This window comes from Parasteatoda tepidariorum, chromosome 8 (assembly GCF_043381705.1).
Source record: "Parasteatoda tepidariorum isolate YZ-2023 chromosome 8, CAS_Ptep_4.0, whole genome shotgun sequence".
NCBI classification, from domain to species: Eukaryota; Metazoa; Arthropoda; class Arachnida; order Araneae; family Theridiidae; genus Parasteatoda; species Parasteatoda tepidariorum.
The window spans coordinates 75,600,092-75,614,501 of record NC_092211.1 but is presented as its reverse complement, the minus strand read 5'-3'; the positions used below and the strand labels follow the sequence as shown (position 1 = coordinate 75,614,501).

At 33.3% G+C, this 14,410-nt stretch overlaps 1 protein-coding gene across 5 annotated transcripts in view; it reads right to left on the bottom strand.

The window, feature by feature from the left end:
* LOC107449896 (Sarcosine dehydrogenase) overlaps positions 1-14,410 on the bottom strand; it is a 73,575-nt gene that overhangs the window by 37,297 nt on the left and 21,868 nt on the right. For all 5 annotated transcript variants that reach the window (XM_043043673.2, XM_043043674.2, XM_016065566.4 and 2 more), the window contains exons 15-17: positions 13,275-13,422; positions 12,481-12,574; positions 10,929-11,091 (exon numbers count right to left, since the gene is read on the bottom strand). In XM_043043673.2, the coding sequence (XP_042899607.1) occupies positions 10,929-11,091; positions 12,481-12,574; positions 13,275-13,422 (405 nt within the window). The remainder of the gene's footprint in view (positions 1-10,928; positions 11,092-12,480; positions 12,575-13,274; positions 13,423-14,410) is intronic.

Genomic DNA, 14,410 nt, shown 5'->3' with positions numbered 1-14,410 from the left:
TGTTAGCATGTAATAGTAAAGAAATCTGTAAATAACATCTATAAATAAATACCTCACATGTAAAAGGACGTCCAAAATGGTCACTATGGTCGATTTGGTTAGCCGAAGTAGCGACCCGCCAGTCAGAAATAAAGAAAAAAGCTGCCAACTCTTCCGGTTTTCCCGGAAGATTTTATTGTCATATTTGAAGTGGTGAAACTCATGATATTCCATTAATTTCTTTGAATTATAATAATAATTATAAATGAGTTTGACCACCACTACATGTAAATAATTACAATAAATATATAAGGAGCCGCGATGGCTCAGGGGATAGAGCATTCGCCTTCCAATGAGGTGAACCGGGTTCGAATCCCAGTCGATACGAATTCCGCATCCGGCTTGCACCGACCACTGTGTTAACGTGAAATATCCTCAGTGATAGACGGATCATGGGTTAGAGTCCCCTAGCCGTCAGTCTAACCGTGGGAGGTTCTCGTGATCTTCCTCTCCATGTAACACAAATGCGGATTAGCTCCATCAAAAAGTCCTCCACGAAGGTAAATTTCTCCCAATACTCGATCCAGGAGTTCCTTCGTCTTCTGGATTGGGTTCAAAATCACAAGGCTACGGAGTTGAACAGTAGTAGTCGTAAACCCATGAAATTGGGTCGGCTGTTCAACGACGGTTATAAAATAAACTAAAATAAATATATATGGCCGGGATAGCCTGGTTAGTAGGGATGTCCAAGAGGTCATGGGTTCGATACCCGCCGGCCGAAGACTCTCCCTGTAGTAAATGGTGACTGATGTACGTTAAATCTGTCGAGTCACAAAATTACTCCACGTTCCCATAACAAATCAAACCTCTGGGGGTTAGTGATCCAGGAGTTTCCTTGTCTTCTGGATCGGTTCAAAACTACAAGGCTACGGAGTTGAACATTAGTAGTCGTAAACCCAAAATTGGGTCGGCTGTTCAACGACTGTTATAAAATAAAATAAAGACATAAAAGCATAATAGCTTTTACAATAGGGAATTTTAACCTGATCAAAATATAAGTATATATTTGAGTTATTTATCAGTAATTCTTTTACTGCCACTTGGAAAATCCATTCTCGGAAAGAATGAAAGTTGACAGGTATGAAAGTATAATATAATTCTTCGACAACAATGTATATAAATTGCCCTTCAAATCACATCAAATATGAATTCTAACAATTAAAATATGCAATTCTTATTTCATTGCTTTTCAAGTACTTCGAAAATCTGGTATGTCCACTTCGCCCAATTTACATACAAAATTACAAAAAATGTGGTTCATATAAGTGGTTCGCGTTTCAACCTTATACTCCATTTTAAAGGCTATCTATTGATTAACAGTAAATTATTACCAAATTACTATTTAGCTAAAATCAACAATTTACAGCCTTCACCAGAGTTAGATAAAATGAAAAACTATCTAAACTGAACTCCGTGGCACGACAGCCCATAGAGGGCCAAGGCCTACTGTGCCCATCTCGGTTTTCTTGACCGTGGGCTCTGGGGTGCAGGAGCAGATGTTCCGGTCAGGTGGTCAACCGAACGCGGAAATCCCAGATGATTCCCGTTTGATTCTCGTGTTTAGTTCCCAAGCATACTTGGTACTCATTTACCGAACCACTGAAGGGATGAAAGACTGAGTCAACCTTTCCAGGCCCGAGGATCGAACCCAGGACCTGTGGCACGGCTGAGCGAGGTGCTACCACTCAGCCATCGGATGTCGAAAAACTATCTGCGAATACGAAATTACTAAAAAACTGTCCGCTCGCACTACTCTTGTAACTATTAGTTTCAATCCTTTCGTCAAAACTTCACTTTGGCTAAATTTGTTAGAAAATTACTGATTTTTTAAAATTTTTTATAGAACTCCATATTGATTCATACCATGAATTTGGCAAAAAAAAAAAATCTCGTGAATACGAATCTGAATGTTTGATTTTAAAACTGCGTGAATCCGAATCGAAGTTTCATTTTAAAATCGTGTGAATACGAATTTCTGATGTAAAATTTTTAAGTCACTTGAACACGAATCATAAAAGTGGCTTTTAAATCACATGAAAACGAAATACGATATTTGATATAAAATCGTGAAAATACGAAACACGATGTGTGATTTTAAATCGCGTAAATAGGTTTCACGATGCGTGATTATAAATCACGTTTGCATTGGCAGGAAAAGCAGAAAAACACATCTTTTGTTTTCGGTAATTCGAAAAAAACTAACTTTCTTTGAAGAGGTAGATTATTATTATTGTTATTTTTTTCCTTAGTAACAATAAAACTTTTTCTGCGATGGTGACAAATTTTCCGCGATCAGTGTTTGCACGTCCGTGTATATTATAAATAAACGTGAGGAAGAAAAAAAATCAATAATAAGGAATTTAATTTCGGGAAAATTTAGATACCGATTACAAGTTACATATAATACTGACATAATTTAAACGTCTAAGCCGTGATGGCTCAGGGGATAGAGCGTTCGCCCGCCAATGAAGCGAACCGGGTTCGAATCCCAGTCGATACGAATTCTGCATCCGGCTTGCACCGATCACAGTGCTGACGTGAAATATCCTCATTGGTAAACGGATCATGGGTTAGAGTCCCCTTGCCGTCAGTCTAACCGTGGGAGGTTCTCGTGGTCTTCCTCTCCATGTAACGCAAATGCGGGCTAGCTCCATCAAAAAGTCCTCCACGAAGACCAATTTCTCCCACAACTCGATCCAGGAGTTTCCTTGTCTTCTGGATTAGGTTTAAAATTACAAGTTAAACATTAGTAGTCGTAAACCCATAAAAATTGGGTAGGCTGTTCAACGACGGTTATAAAATAAAGTAATTTAAACGTCTGTCTGTTCCGTAAAAGCATAGGGATAAGTATAGAAACATAATATAGGCAACTAAACAACACCTTTCAAAGGAGAAAAAGGCTCTGCATGGGTTATCATAAATGAGAAATCCGATCCTTTAGTAGCCCTAACGCATAGACATCTTTATCATTTTCCCCACTGCGCAGTATGTTGTTTAATATTAAACTGATTGCCCACTACCCTGTGTAGGGGTTAGGGAACTGCCCTTGCATCATAAAGGTTCTGGGTTCGAATCCCGGGTAAGGCATAGATGTTCTTTCCTTCTCTGTACTATCTGTCCTTACTGTATGTCCTTTCATCTGCGTGAATGTAACTCGCCCTATAAACGGGTTAGTGGTTGTATGACGTGGGCGACGCTACTCCACCGCCGTGGCTTAGCCATAGATGCTCACTGGGTAATGATAAGAGAGTTGCAATTCTGGCATTTCTGAGGCCAATGGGAAATAGATCCAAGTGCCCGCCATTAACCAGAACAAAAATATTAAACCGATTTTCCAGAAAATTTCAGACAAAAAATTTATTTCAGACATTATTTTTCGCTAAAGGAAATCTTTACAGATTTGAATTACAAAAATAAAATTTGATTGACAAGAGGCACATCATTGAGAAATTTTTTTTTGAGGAAAACTCTTAGATATCTATTTAAGTCTCGAAATTACATCACTCTTTCATAACAGAATATTGAGATCATTTTCGCAGTGCTTCAGTATGTGAGCCAATGCTCATCGCGAAAACGGAAAAAAAAATTATATTCGTGAGTCACGAATAATACTACAGAGTGGGAAAAAATATAACAACATCAACCTTCTTTCATTTTCACAGTCAAAGTGTCTTAAAAAAATATGAAGTATTTTCCCTAATTCTTCACATTTCTGATTGCTTCCAGAGCAGCGAGGGGGCACCTGCCGCAAAAACGGCCATCGCTCTCTTAACCCAGACCGAAGGTCGATGAGTTCGTTCTCACGAATTTCTCATTGCCACTCTCGATTGCCTAAAACAAAGGCCAGGCGAAGAAAAAGAAAATTCTTAAACTGCATTGAGTAACCTCTTCTGAACGTTTAACACATAAACAGGGCAATTGTTTTTCCCAATTGTTACTGTTTTTAGCTGTGAGCTGTAAGACAGAGGTTATCTTCGAATAGAACAATGGAAGCAGTTTCTAAATCTGGTATTATGTATTCAAAGGGTTGATCAGGATCAAAAGCAAATACGTTTCCTTCCTGCGCAAAGATCAAAAAGTAATCAGACTTATGCAGAAAATGTACTATACGTTCCGTAAACCAGAAATGTAAGATTAAAATACAATTCAAATGTTGAAATCTTAATATAAACTTACGCGCTTCGTTCTCCAACCACCCAACTATTAAACATTATTGCGAAAAGATAATTCTTAATTTTGCTTTAGAATTTTAAAAAATTTACTTAACTACAATTGTCGATTGCACCCAGTTTTGGATAAAATTTATTTTTATTATTATTACATTACTAGCCTCCTCTGGCAACCAGCTTAGCCACCTTTTCAAAATTGTCGTGAACAACAAATAAGGAGGGGCTTCCCTGGCCCAGCTGTTACACCCGCCAAACACTGTGCAAAACACGGAGGTAGCGGATTCGAATCCCGCCGTAACCCTGGATGTATTTTTGTAATGTCTTTCTTTAAATTGTCCTATATGTCCTTCAACTTGAAAAAGGTTTATAAGCCTAAATTGAGCACGTAAACCTGCTTATGTAAATTCAATAAAGCATATACGCTTTTATGGCAACCAAGCTGAATGCATAGCTCAACTGTATCTAAATATTCTAATTCTTCAACTTCTCCTTCAGTTCTAAAAGTACTTCGATTTAAATTTTAACTATTTTCAAGAGATGACCACGATACAATTTAAAATCTGTCCGCTAGCCATTTTCATTAAAGCACACAAGCCACCACCATTTGTATTAGTTCGGGACATCTCGGCATAAGAGGCAGCAGAATTATTAAAATTACTTCCATATATATGTTATTGCTCGAAAAAGGCAATCTCTGTCATCAATAATTGGCATGGCAGTATGTTTAAAAATTCTACAGCCATTTTAGAAGGATCAAAAATAAATTTAAATAATTACTTTCTAACTAAGTTATTTCTGTAAAAATACAATTCTAATAAATACCTAACGTGTAAACTAACCAATCAACACGACTTAAATTATTATTTATTAAAAACAACCTAAGAAAAAGAAAATTAACTATAGTGTTGTCTATAGAAAAATATATGAGTTAAATATAAAGAGGTAATTAATCCGTTATTTTGATTTATAGTCAAAATATGATATGCAATAATAGCAGATTAAATATTGTTGATAAATACTATTTCAACTTTTATTTATCTTTAGCTTTTTACAAACCAAAGATATCTGGATTTTCTTTGTTTATTTATGTCCATATCATAGCGTTTTTTCTATCCAATGGAAATGCTAATTTCCATAAAACGATAATTAATTTTTATGATGCATAGAGATATATTTTTTTAATTATTGACCGATTAGTCAATAAAGTTTCACAAGCAAAAGAACCCAATATTTAGCGAATTTCGATTTATGCTGGGCGATATCCAAATTTAAAAACGCGATATAGCGTTAGAAACTAAGGTATTTTACAAGAAAACGTGAAATTTTACCAATGGGATACCTGCAAGTGACATAGTGTGGGTATCTCGATCCTGATTGGTTGTTGAAATTTGTTTACGATAGCAACTGTTCTTTCCATTCTGTTTCGAGTAAGCCAAACCAATCAAGTATCAATTCTCTTAAGTGAAAGTGACACATTCAATATTCTTACAAAAATATATTTTTACAAGGATATTAATTCTTTCACTATTTATTTCTTATTTAACACAAAGAGGGGTATGAAGCTAAGTAGAGCATAATCAAAATAATCATGCATCGAAGTTGCCAGGTACGCAAAACAGAAACATATCACGTTTACAATAAAATATGTAAACAAATAAAAAATCTACGTTAGGTGAAAGACGTAGAGAAGAAAGACTTCACGCTAATTAACATTCTAACTTACGTAAAGAAACTTAGCTAAAATTTAATACGCCATTTTACTTATCAGCTGGGGGGCCGGGATAGACTGGTTGGTAGGGCACTGGGCCCATTGCCAAGAGTTCGTGGGTTCAATCCCTGCCAGTCGAAGACTCCCCGCGTAGTAAATGGTGACTGACGCACGTTAAATTTGTCGAGTCGCAAAGTCATCCATGTTCCCATAACAAATTAAAACCTCTGGGGGTACTGATCCACGAGTTTCCTTGTCTTCTGGATTGGGATCAAAATTACAAGGCTACGTAGTTGAACATTAGTAGTCGTAAATCCAAAATTGGGTCGGCTGTTCAACAACGGATATAACATAAGATATAAAACGATCAGCTAGCTGGAGCCGCGATGGCTCAGGGAATAGAGCGTTCGCCTTCTAATGAGGCGATCCGGGTTTGAATCCCAGTCGATACGAATTTCGCAACTGGCTTGCACCGACCACAATGCTGACGTGAAATATCCTCAGTGGTAGACGGATCATGGGTTAGAGTCCTCTTGCCGTCAGGCTAAGAGTGGGAGGTTCTCGTGATCTTCCTCTCCATGTAACGCCAATGCGGGTTAGCTCCATTAAAAAGTCCTCCACGAAGGCAAATTTCTCCCAATACTCGATCCAGGAGTCCCCTTGTCTTCTGGATTGGGTTCAAAATTACAAGGTTACGGAGTTGAACATTAGTAGTCGTAAACCCATAAAATTGGATCGGCTGTTCAACAACGGTTATAAAATAAAATATAAAACGATCAGCTGAGTTCGTGGGTTCGATCCCCGCTGGCCGACGACTACCCGTGTAGTAAATGGTGACTGATGCACGTTAAATCTGTCGAGTCGCAAAGTCATCTGTGTTCCCATAACAAATTAATACCGCTGGGAGTACTGATCCAGGAGTTTCCTTGTCTTCTGGATTGGGTTTAAAATTACAGGGCTACGGAGTTGAACATTAGCAGTCGTAAACCCAGAAATTGGGTCGGCTGTTCAACGACAAATATTTAAAAAAAAAAAAAAAAAAAAAAAAAAAAAAAAAAACGATTAGCTGGCTTTGACGTCATGGATCACATGTGTGGGTATCTGGGATCTTCTTCTTCTTGAAGTACAAGTACCCAATTCAGCTGATTACATAATTTTTTATTCATTTAATAATATTTTTGATGATTAAGTGAAATTCATCAGCACTCACAATAATATCATATGGGTTAATTATAAATAACGATAATATTCTCAAATTGATACTCATCGTTATCGATAATGGTCACGATCATATCGTACTCGATAAATATCGTACATGCGCTATTTATTCTAATACGTACTATTTGCGAATACGTTCTTATTGTGATTGTCTAAATAGTATCAGCGTTTTGATAAATTACGATATCTTAGCAATTTAAGTAATTAAACTTACATTATGATTAATCAATATTTTTGCTACTCAAATGAAATTTAACAAAATTCACAATAATTTAATTTCTGTAAACTATAAGTATTGATAATAATCGTGGAATTATCGTATGCAATATTTATCGTTCTCGATGATAATCTTGATAATGTCGTATTTGATAATAACAAGTATCATATCGAGAACAATCAAAATATTGCCGAAAATTCGATATTTATTGTAAAAGAAAGTGGTTAAAATATAGCGTTAGAATAATGTTTAAATGCAGTTAGCTCGATGTCTATATAATGTTGACATATCACGATACATCGGAAATGTCACCCGACTCCAATTCTGACGTCATACGTGAATTTTTGGCTTGTCTTCAATCAATCAATCTTACGGATATGATCGATTTTAATATTATGAATATGATTTTTAGCACAATTAACCAAAACAATTTTGGGCAATATGTTCCATTTGTAAATATATTAATTTATAAGTATTAATTATAATATTTACTATTACTAAGAGGCTTGGCCCACCATAATTGTTTCTCGCTCATTATTGTAATTTCACCATAATACCAGAGAACATTTTCGTAACAAAATGTACAAATTACTGTAGTTCTATGCAAGAAAGTACATTTTGTCAATGCGTCAAAATGAAACGAATAATCAACTGCATTGGAAAAATAATCAACTGCACATGAGAAACAAATTATAGATAGTCAGAATGTGTGATTCAATAAAAAAAAAAAAAAATTAATGAGAAGTAATTTTATTCGCTAACGAGATTTAAAACAGTTCAAATACAGAACGTTATCTCTCTTGTATAACAAAGAAAAGAACATTTTGTTAATATAATAAAAAATTAAAAAAAAAAAATAAAATATANTCTACCTTCCCTTCAAAGATGCGCGCATTTTAAATCTAATGATAGGACTCATTCTTATTGGTTAGAGGGGGTGACCTCAAATATGCTAAAAAATAAGTGCAGACGATATTTTAAGTCACGAAATCCGACATAAAAAAAGTATGTTCTCTGAATAAATATACCTTTTTTTCAACGAATTCAGATTTCTACTGACCCTCGAAATATAGGAGGTAGCCGCAATCTGGGGAATACGGTCCCAATAGTTTGGTCAATAGAGCATTCCAAAGTTTGGATCTTTTAACGTTAATTTCACTTTTTGTGTATTTCGCTATATTTCTTAATCGAATTGAAAAATTTTTTTAAACACAATTATAAAATTCGTTTATCGAAAGATAATTACATGCAAAAAATAAATTCGATTTCTCAGGAACTATTCGAACCGATTTTGCTCAAATTTCGCATTTTGTTATATAAAATTACATTCTTTAAAATGATGCAAAAAAAATTTATACCTTACAATTTAAAATGTTATAGAACATTCTTAAATAAAATAATAAATATTTACTTAAGTTACTTTTAGTATGGAATTATTTTTGGATAAACGAATTTTATAATTGTGAGTAAAATTTTTTCAATTCGCTTAAAAAGTTCTCGAGATATAGCGAAGTACGCGAAAAGTAAAATTGACATTAAAGGGTACAAACTTTGGAGCGCTCTCCTGATCAAACAATTGGGACCATATTTTCTGGATTGCGGCTACTCCCTATAATTTGGGGCTGAAAATCCGAATCCGTTGAAAGAAAGGTATGTTTATACTTTTTTGTACATGATTTCGTAATTTAAAATATCATCATATCATATGTACTTATTAATTAGTATATTTTAAGTCACCCCCTTGAACCATTAAGATTCAGTCCTAAAACATGAAGATCCGATCTATAGATCAAAAGTTATTCAGGGTGGTCCGTTTTTTTTTGCGCACTGTACAGTAAAACCCGTTAAAGAAGTTTTTATCACCTCTCAATGCTTTTAAAAATCTGTTATCAAAATTATCTGTTATTATTTCATCTGTTATTACAATATTCTACAATCAATACCACATCTCATTACTTTTAAAATTCAAGTGGGTGAAAATTCCGCAATTTTTCTTCTTTCAGTACAGTATACTCATCAAATAATCACTCCATTTTAAGTTTAAAAGAAAGTACAAATAAAATATTACAAATTGTTAATTAAATATTTTTTTTAATTAGATACAAATATTATGGGAAAATAACATTAATGGTTACCTGAGAGTAAACAATTACAAGATTCTAAAATTCGAACAGAATTTTGAAAACTCCACTAATGTTATGTTTATGAAACAGAGGGTGATCAGGCATGATATTCAAGGCAGTTTTATCAATGAAATAGTATTTATATGTAATATAAATATGAATTTATATGTAATTTGACCATTTATAAGATTCATTTCTATTTAAAAGGTCGGAAGCCATAAGCCAGTTTAAGGTAATTAATATAATGACATAAATAGAGTTACAATGTGAGTGTAATCTTCAGTTTTTTATACTTCCGTTAAAATGGCCTGACAAATTGTAGGGTAAATAGCACAAATCATATTTTGTTGTTGTTGTTTCTAATGCCACTTGCCACACTAGCAAGCCCGCTTGGTGAAGCCGAGAAAATTTAAGGCATAGGGTGGGCTTCATGTCTTTCAGTGGCGCCATTTATGGCCAAGAATTCATCTTCAGCCACGCGCATGTCACACCCGTTTATAGGGCGGACTCATTCATTCATCCACAGATCGTAATTTTTGATCTGGATCAGAGAAGGATCGATCTCCAATCCAGTACCCACAGCGGTATTGATTTGTTATGGGAACATGGAGGATTTTGTGACTTGACAGATTTAACATGCATCAGTCACCCTTTACTACACGGGGAGTCTTCGGTCGGCGGGGTTAGAATCTACGAAATCTCGGACACGGGCCCAGCGCCCTACCGACCAGGCTATTCCGGTCAAATCATATTTTAAAGATTATTAGTACCAGTGCATTATACAGGATGCGATATTTTTTAAACTAAAAAGTAAAAATAAAGTTTTATTACAAATTTTAATTGCTAGTGCCATTTGTTTAAACTTTATATGGTTAACCATCCACATATTTGAGAATTCAAGTTATTCTTCTAAACATTACTTTTTTTTATAATAACTTCATACTGTACTCAAGGGGTGATAAACGGGGACAATTCTGGTTGAAACTCCTCACAAAAAGACTAGTGTTAAATAATAATTTAAAAAAATTGAGAATTTCTTTTTAAAATAGATAATAAACTAGTAAAACAAGTAAAATTTTCAACAAAAATAGGTTTTTAATAACACAGGTGGAAATTATAAGATTTTATTACATTTATGAAAATAGATATCACGAGAATCAAAGTGTTAAATACATCTTACAAAACATTAAATTAGGATTTTTTATGTCTCGGGGAAGGGGCTAGCAATAAAGTTTATCCAGAATCCCATGAAACGTACGTCTAGTCATGTCTTCAGGCATACATCAATTAAAGTTACACTTTCATCTCAAATAATTATTGTGCATGCCCTGTTTTACTTGTTTTGAACAAAAAGTTTTATTTAATAAGTAAATAAATAAAAACGACTAGAAACTTAACAAAATAGCACATACAGTAAAATATTAAAAAAAAATATATACTTCGTTTTCACATACCTTTTTCTATACTTAAAGAATCAATAGCTCGATAGCCAGCATTTTTCAGACTAAATTTTTCGCCATTTGCCATCAAAATTTTATAAAGAGGGACACAATCCTTGAAAGGAATATGAAGTTCCCAACCTAGTTCTCCTACAAATGAAAGGCGTATTGCTAGCACCTAAAATAAATTAAATCGATCATAAAGACTAGAATGTTGCACTATAATTTGATAATTAGTATGATTAGTAATGATGCCAACTCAATTATGCCACTAAGTCGGCATCTATGATGGCATTGACATTAAAATCATTCGCGGAATCGACATCCAGCATACTTAAAAGGGTTTTGACATTAAACTAAACTTCTTTTTACCAAATCCCTGTTTTATTTTAAAAGTCTAGCAATAGGTTTTGATTATTGTCTTTTTATAAATCCAGGTATTATAATTTGAATTGTTCATTTCTACCTTCCCTTCAAAGATGCGCGCATGTTATGTGTAAGACTGTTCTCTGACTGTTCTGTCTTCATATGAAATGATGCTTTTATGCGAAAAGTTTGCTATTTACGTAACTGCTATGGGTTTGCAACAGTTTGTCATAACTGTTAGGTTAAATTTAGCCTATCTATAGCTATCGCTCTCTATGTCAATTCTGAAAATGGCGCAAAACATCAATAAGGTGAAAAGTCATAGTTTTGTGAAAATGAAAAGCGTTTGAGGTCAAATTTTTTAATAGTTTTAAACTTACTCCAATACTGTGTTATCTGGGGTCACAAAAATTTGCCAAAACTGAGAATAAGACAGTGATTTTAACAATTGTCATCTAGGAGGGAAAATGTCACCAATTTGGTGATTTTTTTTAAAAAATTTAATAATTTTTCAACTATTTCAGTTATTTGTCCATTCTAAAGCCCAGATCATATGCATGGCAGGATGATATACATAGTTTAAAATAATCACTTTGCTTCGAGTGTAAGGCACTTAAACTGTGGCTTTTTAAAAATTTTCTTTGGACCAAGAGCTTTGAAAAACCATATTAATACTTCCCGGTGGTCCTACTTGGCGATTTCATCATTTTTTAGATCAATAAATGATTAAAACTTGCAATATCATTTAGTACAGACACTCAGTTAAAATTTGAGCTCTCAAACTATTTGGAAAGTGGTCAGAATTTCGATTGAGTACAGATTCTATTGGGCCATTAAATTATGCTTTGAGCGATCAGGAAAGAATTAAAACTTGTATTGTCACCAGGTAGAGAATCTCAATAGAAAATTGACAACTCTAGCTAATCGTAAAGTAGTTAAAACTACATCTTTACAGGCACAAAAGTGAATTAATAAGAACACATAAAGTGTATTAAATGTCCAAGAACCAAAATGAATATACTTTCTCAATTTTGAATGTGTAAATAATTGAATTTATTTCTTTAAAACATATGCAAACATGAAAGTGAAAAAAAAACTGTCTTTAAAAAACAATAAGTACAATTTAATTTTTAATAAGTAGTTTAAAACAGGTTTGAATTCCATTGAAAACTTCAATTTTCAAAATGATTACAAAACTAACCTGGAAACCTGCAAGATTTATCACTTTGTTAGTAGAGAATGGAAAAGCAGTGTCACCTAAATCTTCATTGGTCAAAGATTGTAAAAGTTCTCGACTGAAAAGGTAAATTATAACAATGTGAGAGCAAGAAACTAAGTTGTTTATTGATGATTAATTTGCAAATGTTTTAGTAACTTTTTAACACACACATTGATTAATTGCAGAGTTATTTGCTTTTCATAAATTACAATATTAAAAGCTGTTACTTGTTCAAAGTAATTAAACTAAAGGAAATCACTTCTTTATAATTTAGGAAAACTGAAACACTTAAAGAAAAAAAAAGTAACTACATATCTATTTTTCACAAAAGCATATAGTCTAACAACTTCTATCTGAAAAGCTTGAGCTATTAATTAAACAGCTTTCGTTGAAAAAACTAAAATTTAAATAAACAAAAGATTTATATAAATGGAACTCAACAAATTTTTGTAAAAAGTATATTTGCAAAAGAGTTTTAATGAGATAAAAGGAGACAGTTATTAACAAATAATTTATATTATATTCAAGAAGTAATTTAGTAAAGACAATTCAAAAATGTTTAAACCGAAATTCTAAGATTTTTTTCACAACAAAAAAGTGAAGAGAAGCAATCGAAGAACTTGTTTTGCAAAACTCTTCAAACATTTGGACTTTCAAAACATTTTGTTACAATGTTCTGATTTGCATAAGTTAATTTAAAGGCGTTATTCATAAAGTCAGAAAAGCACATGGTATTTTTGGAAGTTGTTATAAATTCAATAAATGAGCCTACATACCTTTTAGGGCCCTGAATACTTAAAAGTCCCAGTTTTTCACTTAAATCAGCAATGGTAACAGAAAACTTGTTATCTTGTATAACATTATGGATGTGAGTAATATTTTGTTGAGATGCAGCACCACCTGCTGCAAGATAGAAACTGGGACCTAATAAAAAAAATTATACATGAAATTATGCACAGTCTTAAAGATGTCATAAATAGTGAAAAATCTTAAGGCTATTTTTCCGACTCAGCCATCACATGAAACAAAGCTTTTTAGTGAACAATATGCTATTTTTATGATTCTTGTAAGTTTTTTACTGTTTTTCATGGAAGCTCAGGGGATAGAGCATTCGCCTCCCGATATAGTAACCCAGGTTCGATTGTCCAGTAGTAGTTGGTTGATATGAAATTTGCTCCTGGCTGGCACTAGCCACAGAGCTGGCATAAAATATCCTCAGTGGTAGATGGATCATGGGTTAGAATCCCCTTGAGGTCTGGTTAACAGTGGGAGGTTTTTCCTCAGTGTGGTAAACACAGGTTAATTTCATCAAAAAGTCTTCCACAAAGGCTAGTTTGGCAAAATGCTTGATTGTGGCATCCCTTGCTTTCTGGGTTGGATTAAAAATTTCAAGGCTACGGAGATGGACATTGATAGACATAAACTCAAAATTGTGTCAGTTGAAAATTAAAATATAAAATAATGGAACTGCAATTTATAATTTAAAAAATTAAATATTTTTCAAGTTTTCCTTAATTTTTGACGAGCAAATAGAAAATATTAATGTTTTTTTTTTTAATTAAAACAGTTTTTATTATTACAATTGACAACTTTTCCACACAAGCATTCTGAAAATAATATTTAATTTCTTCATGTTCCTGAAATATCTGCAATTCAAGTATGCATTTAAACTTCAATCAGCCTGGAATTTACACAGTTTTAGATCCATGCTTATGAAATAATTCATCACTGTTTTAATGCCAGTTTATTAAAAAGAAAAGTTTTTGTTTGTGATTAATAAGTGAAAAACGAGTACTTTTTTTTAACCTTCATTGATCAAACAATTAAAAAATTTCTTGATTTTCTTCCTAAATTATTTTAAATTTCTTATCTTTTTTTTCATAATTGTTCTTTGAATTATAAAATCAAATTA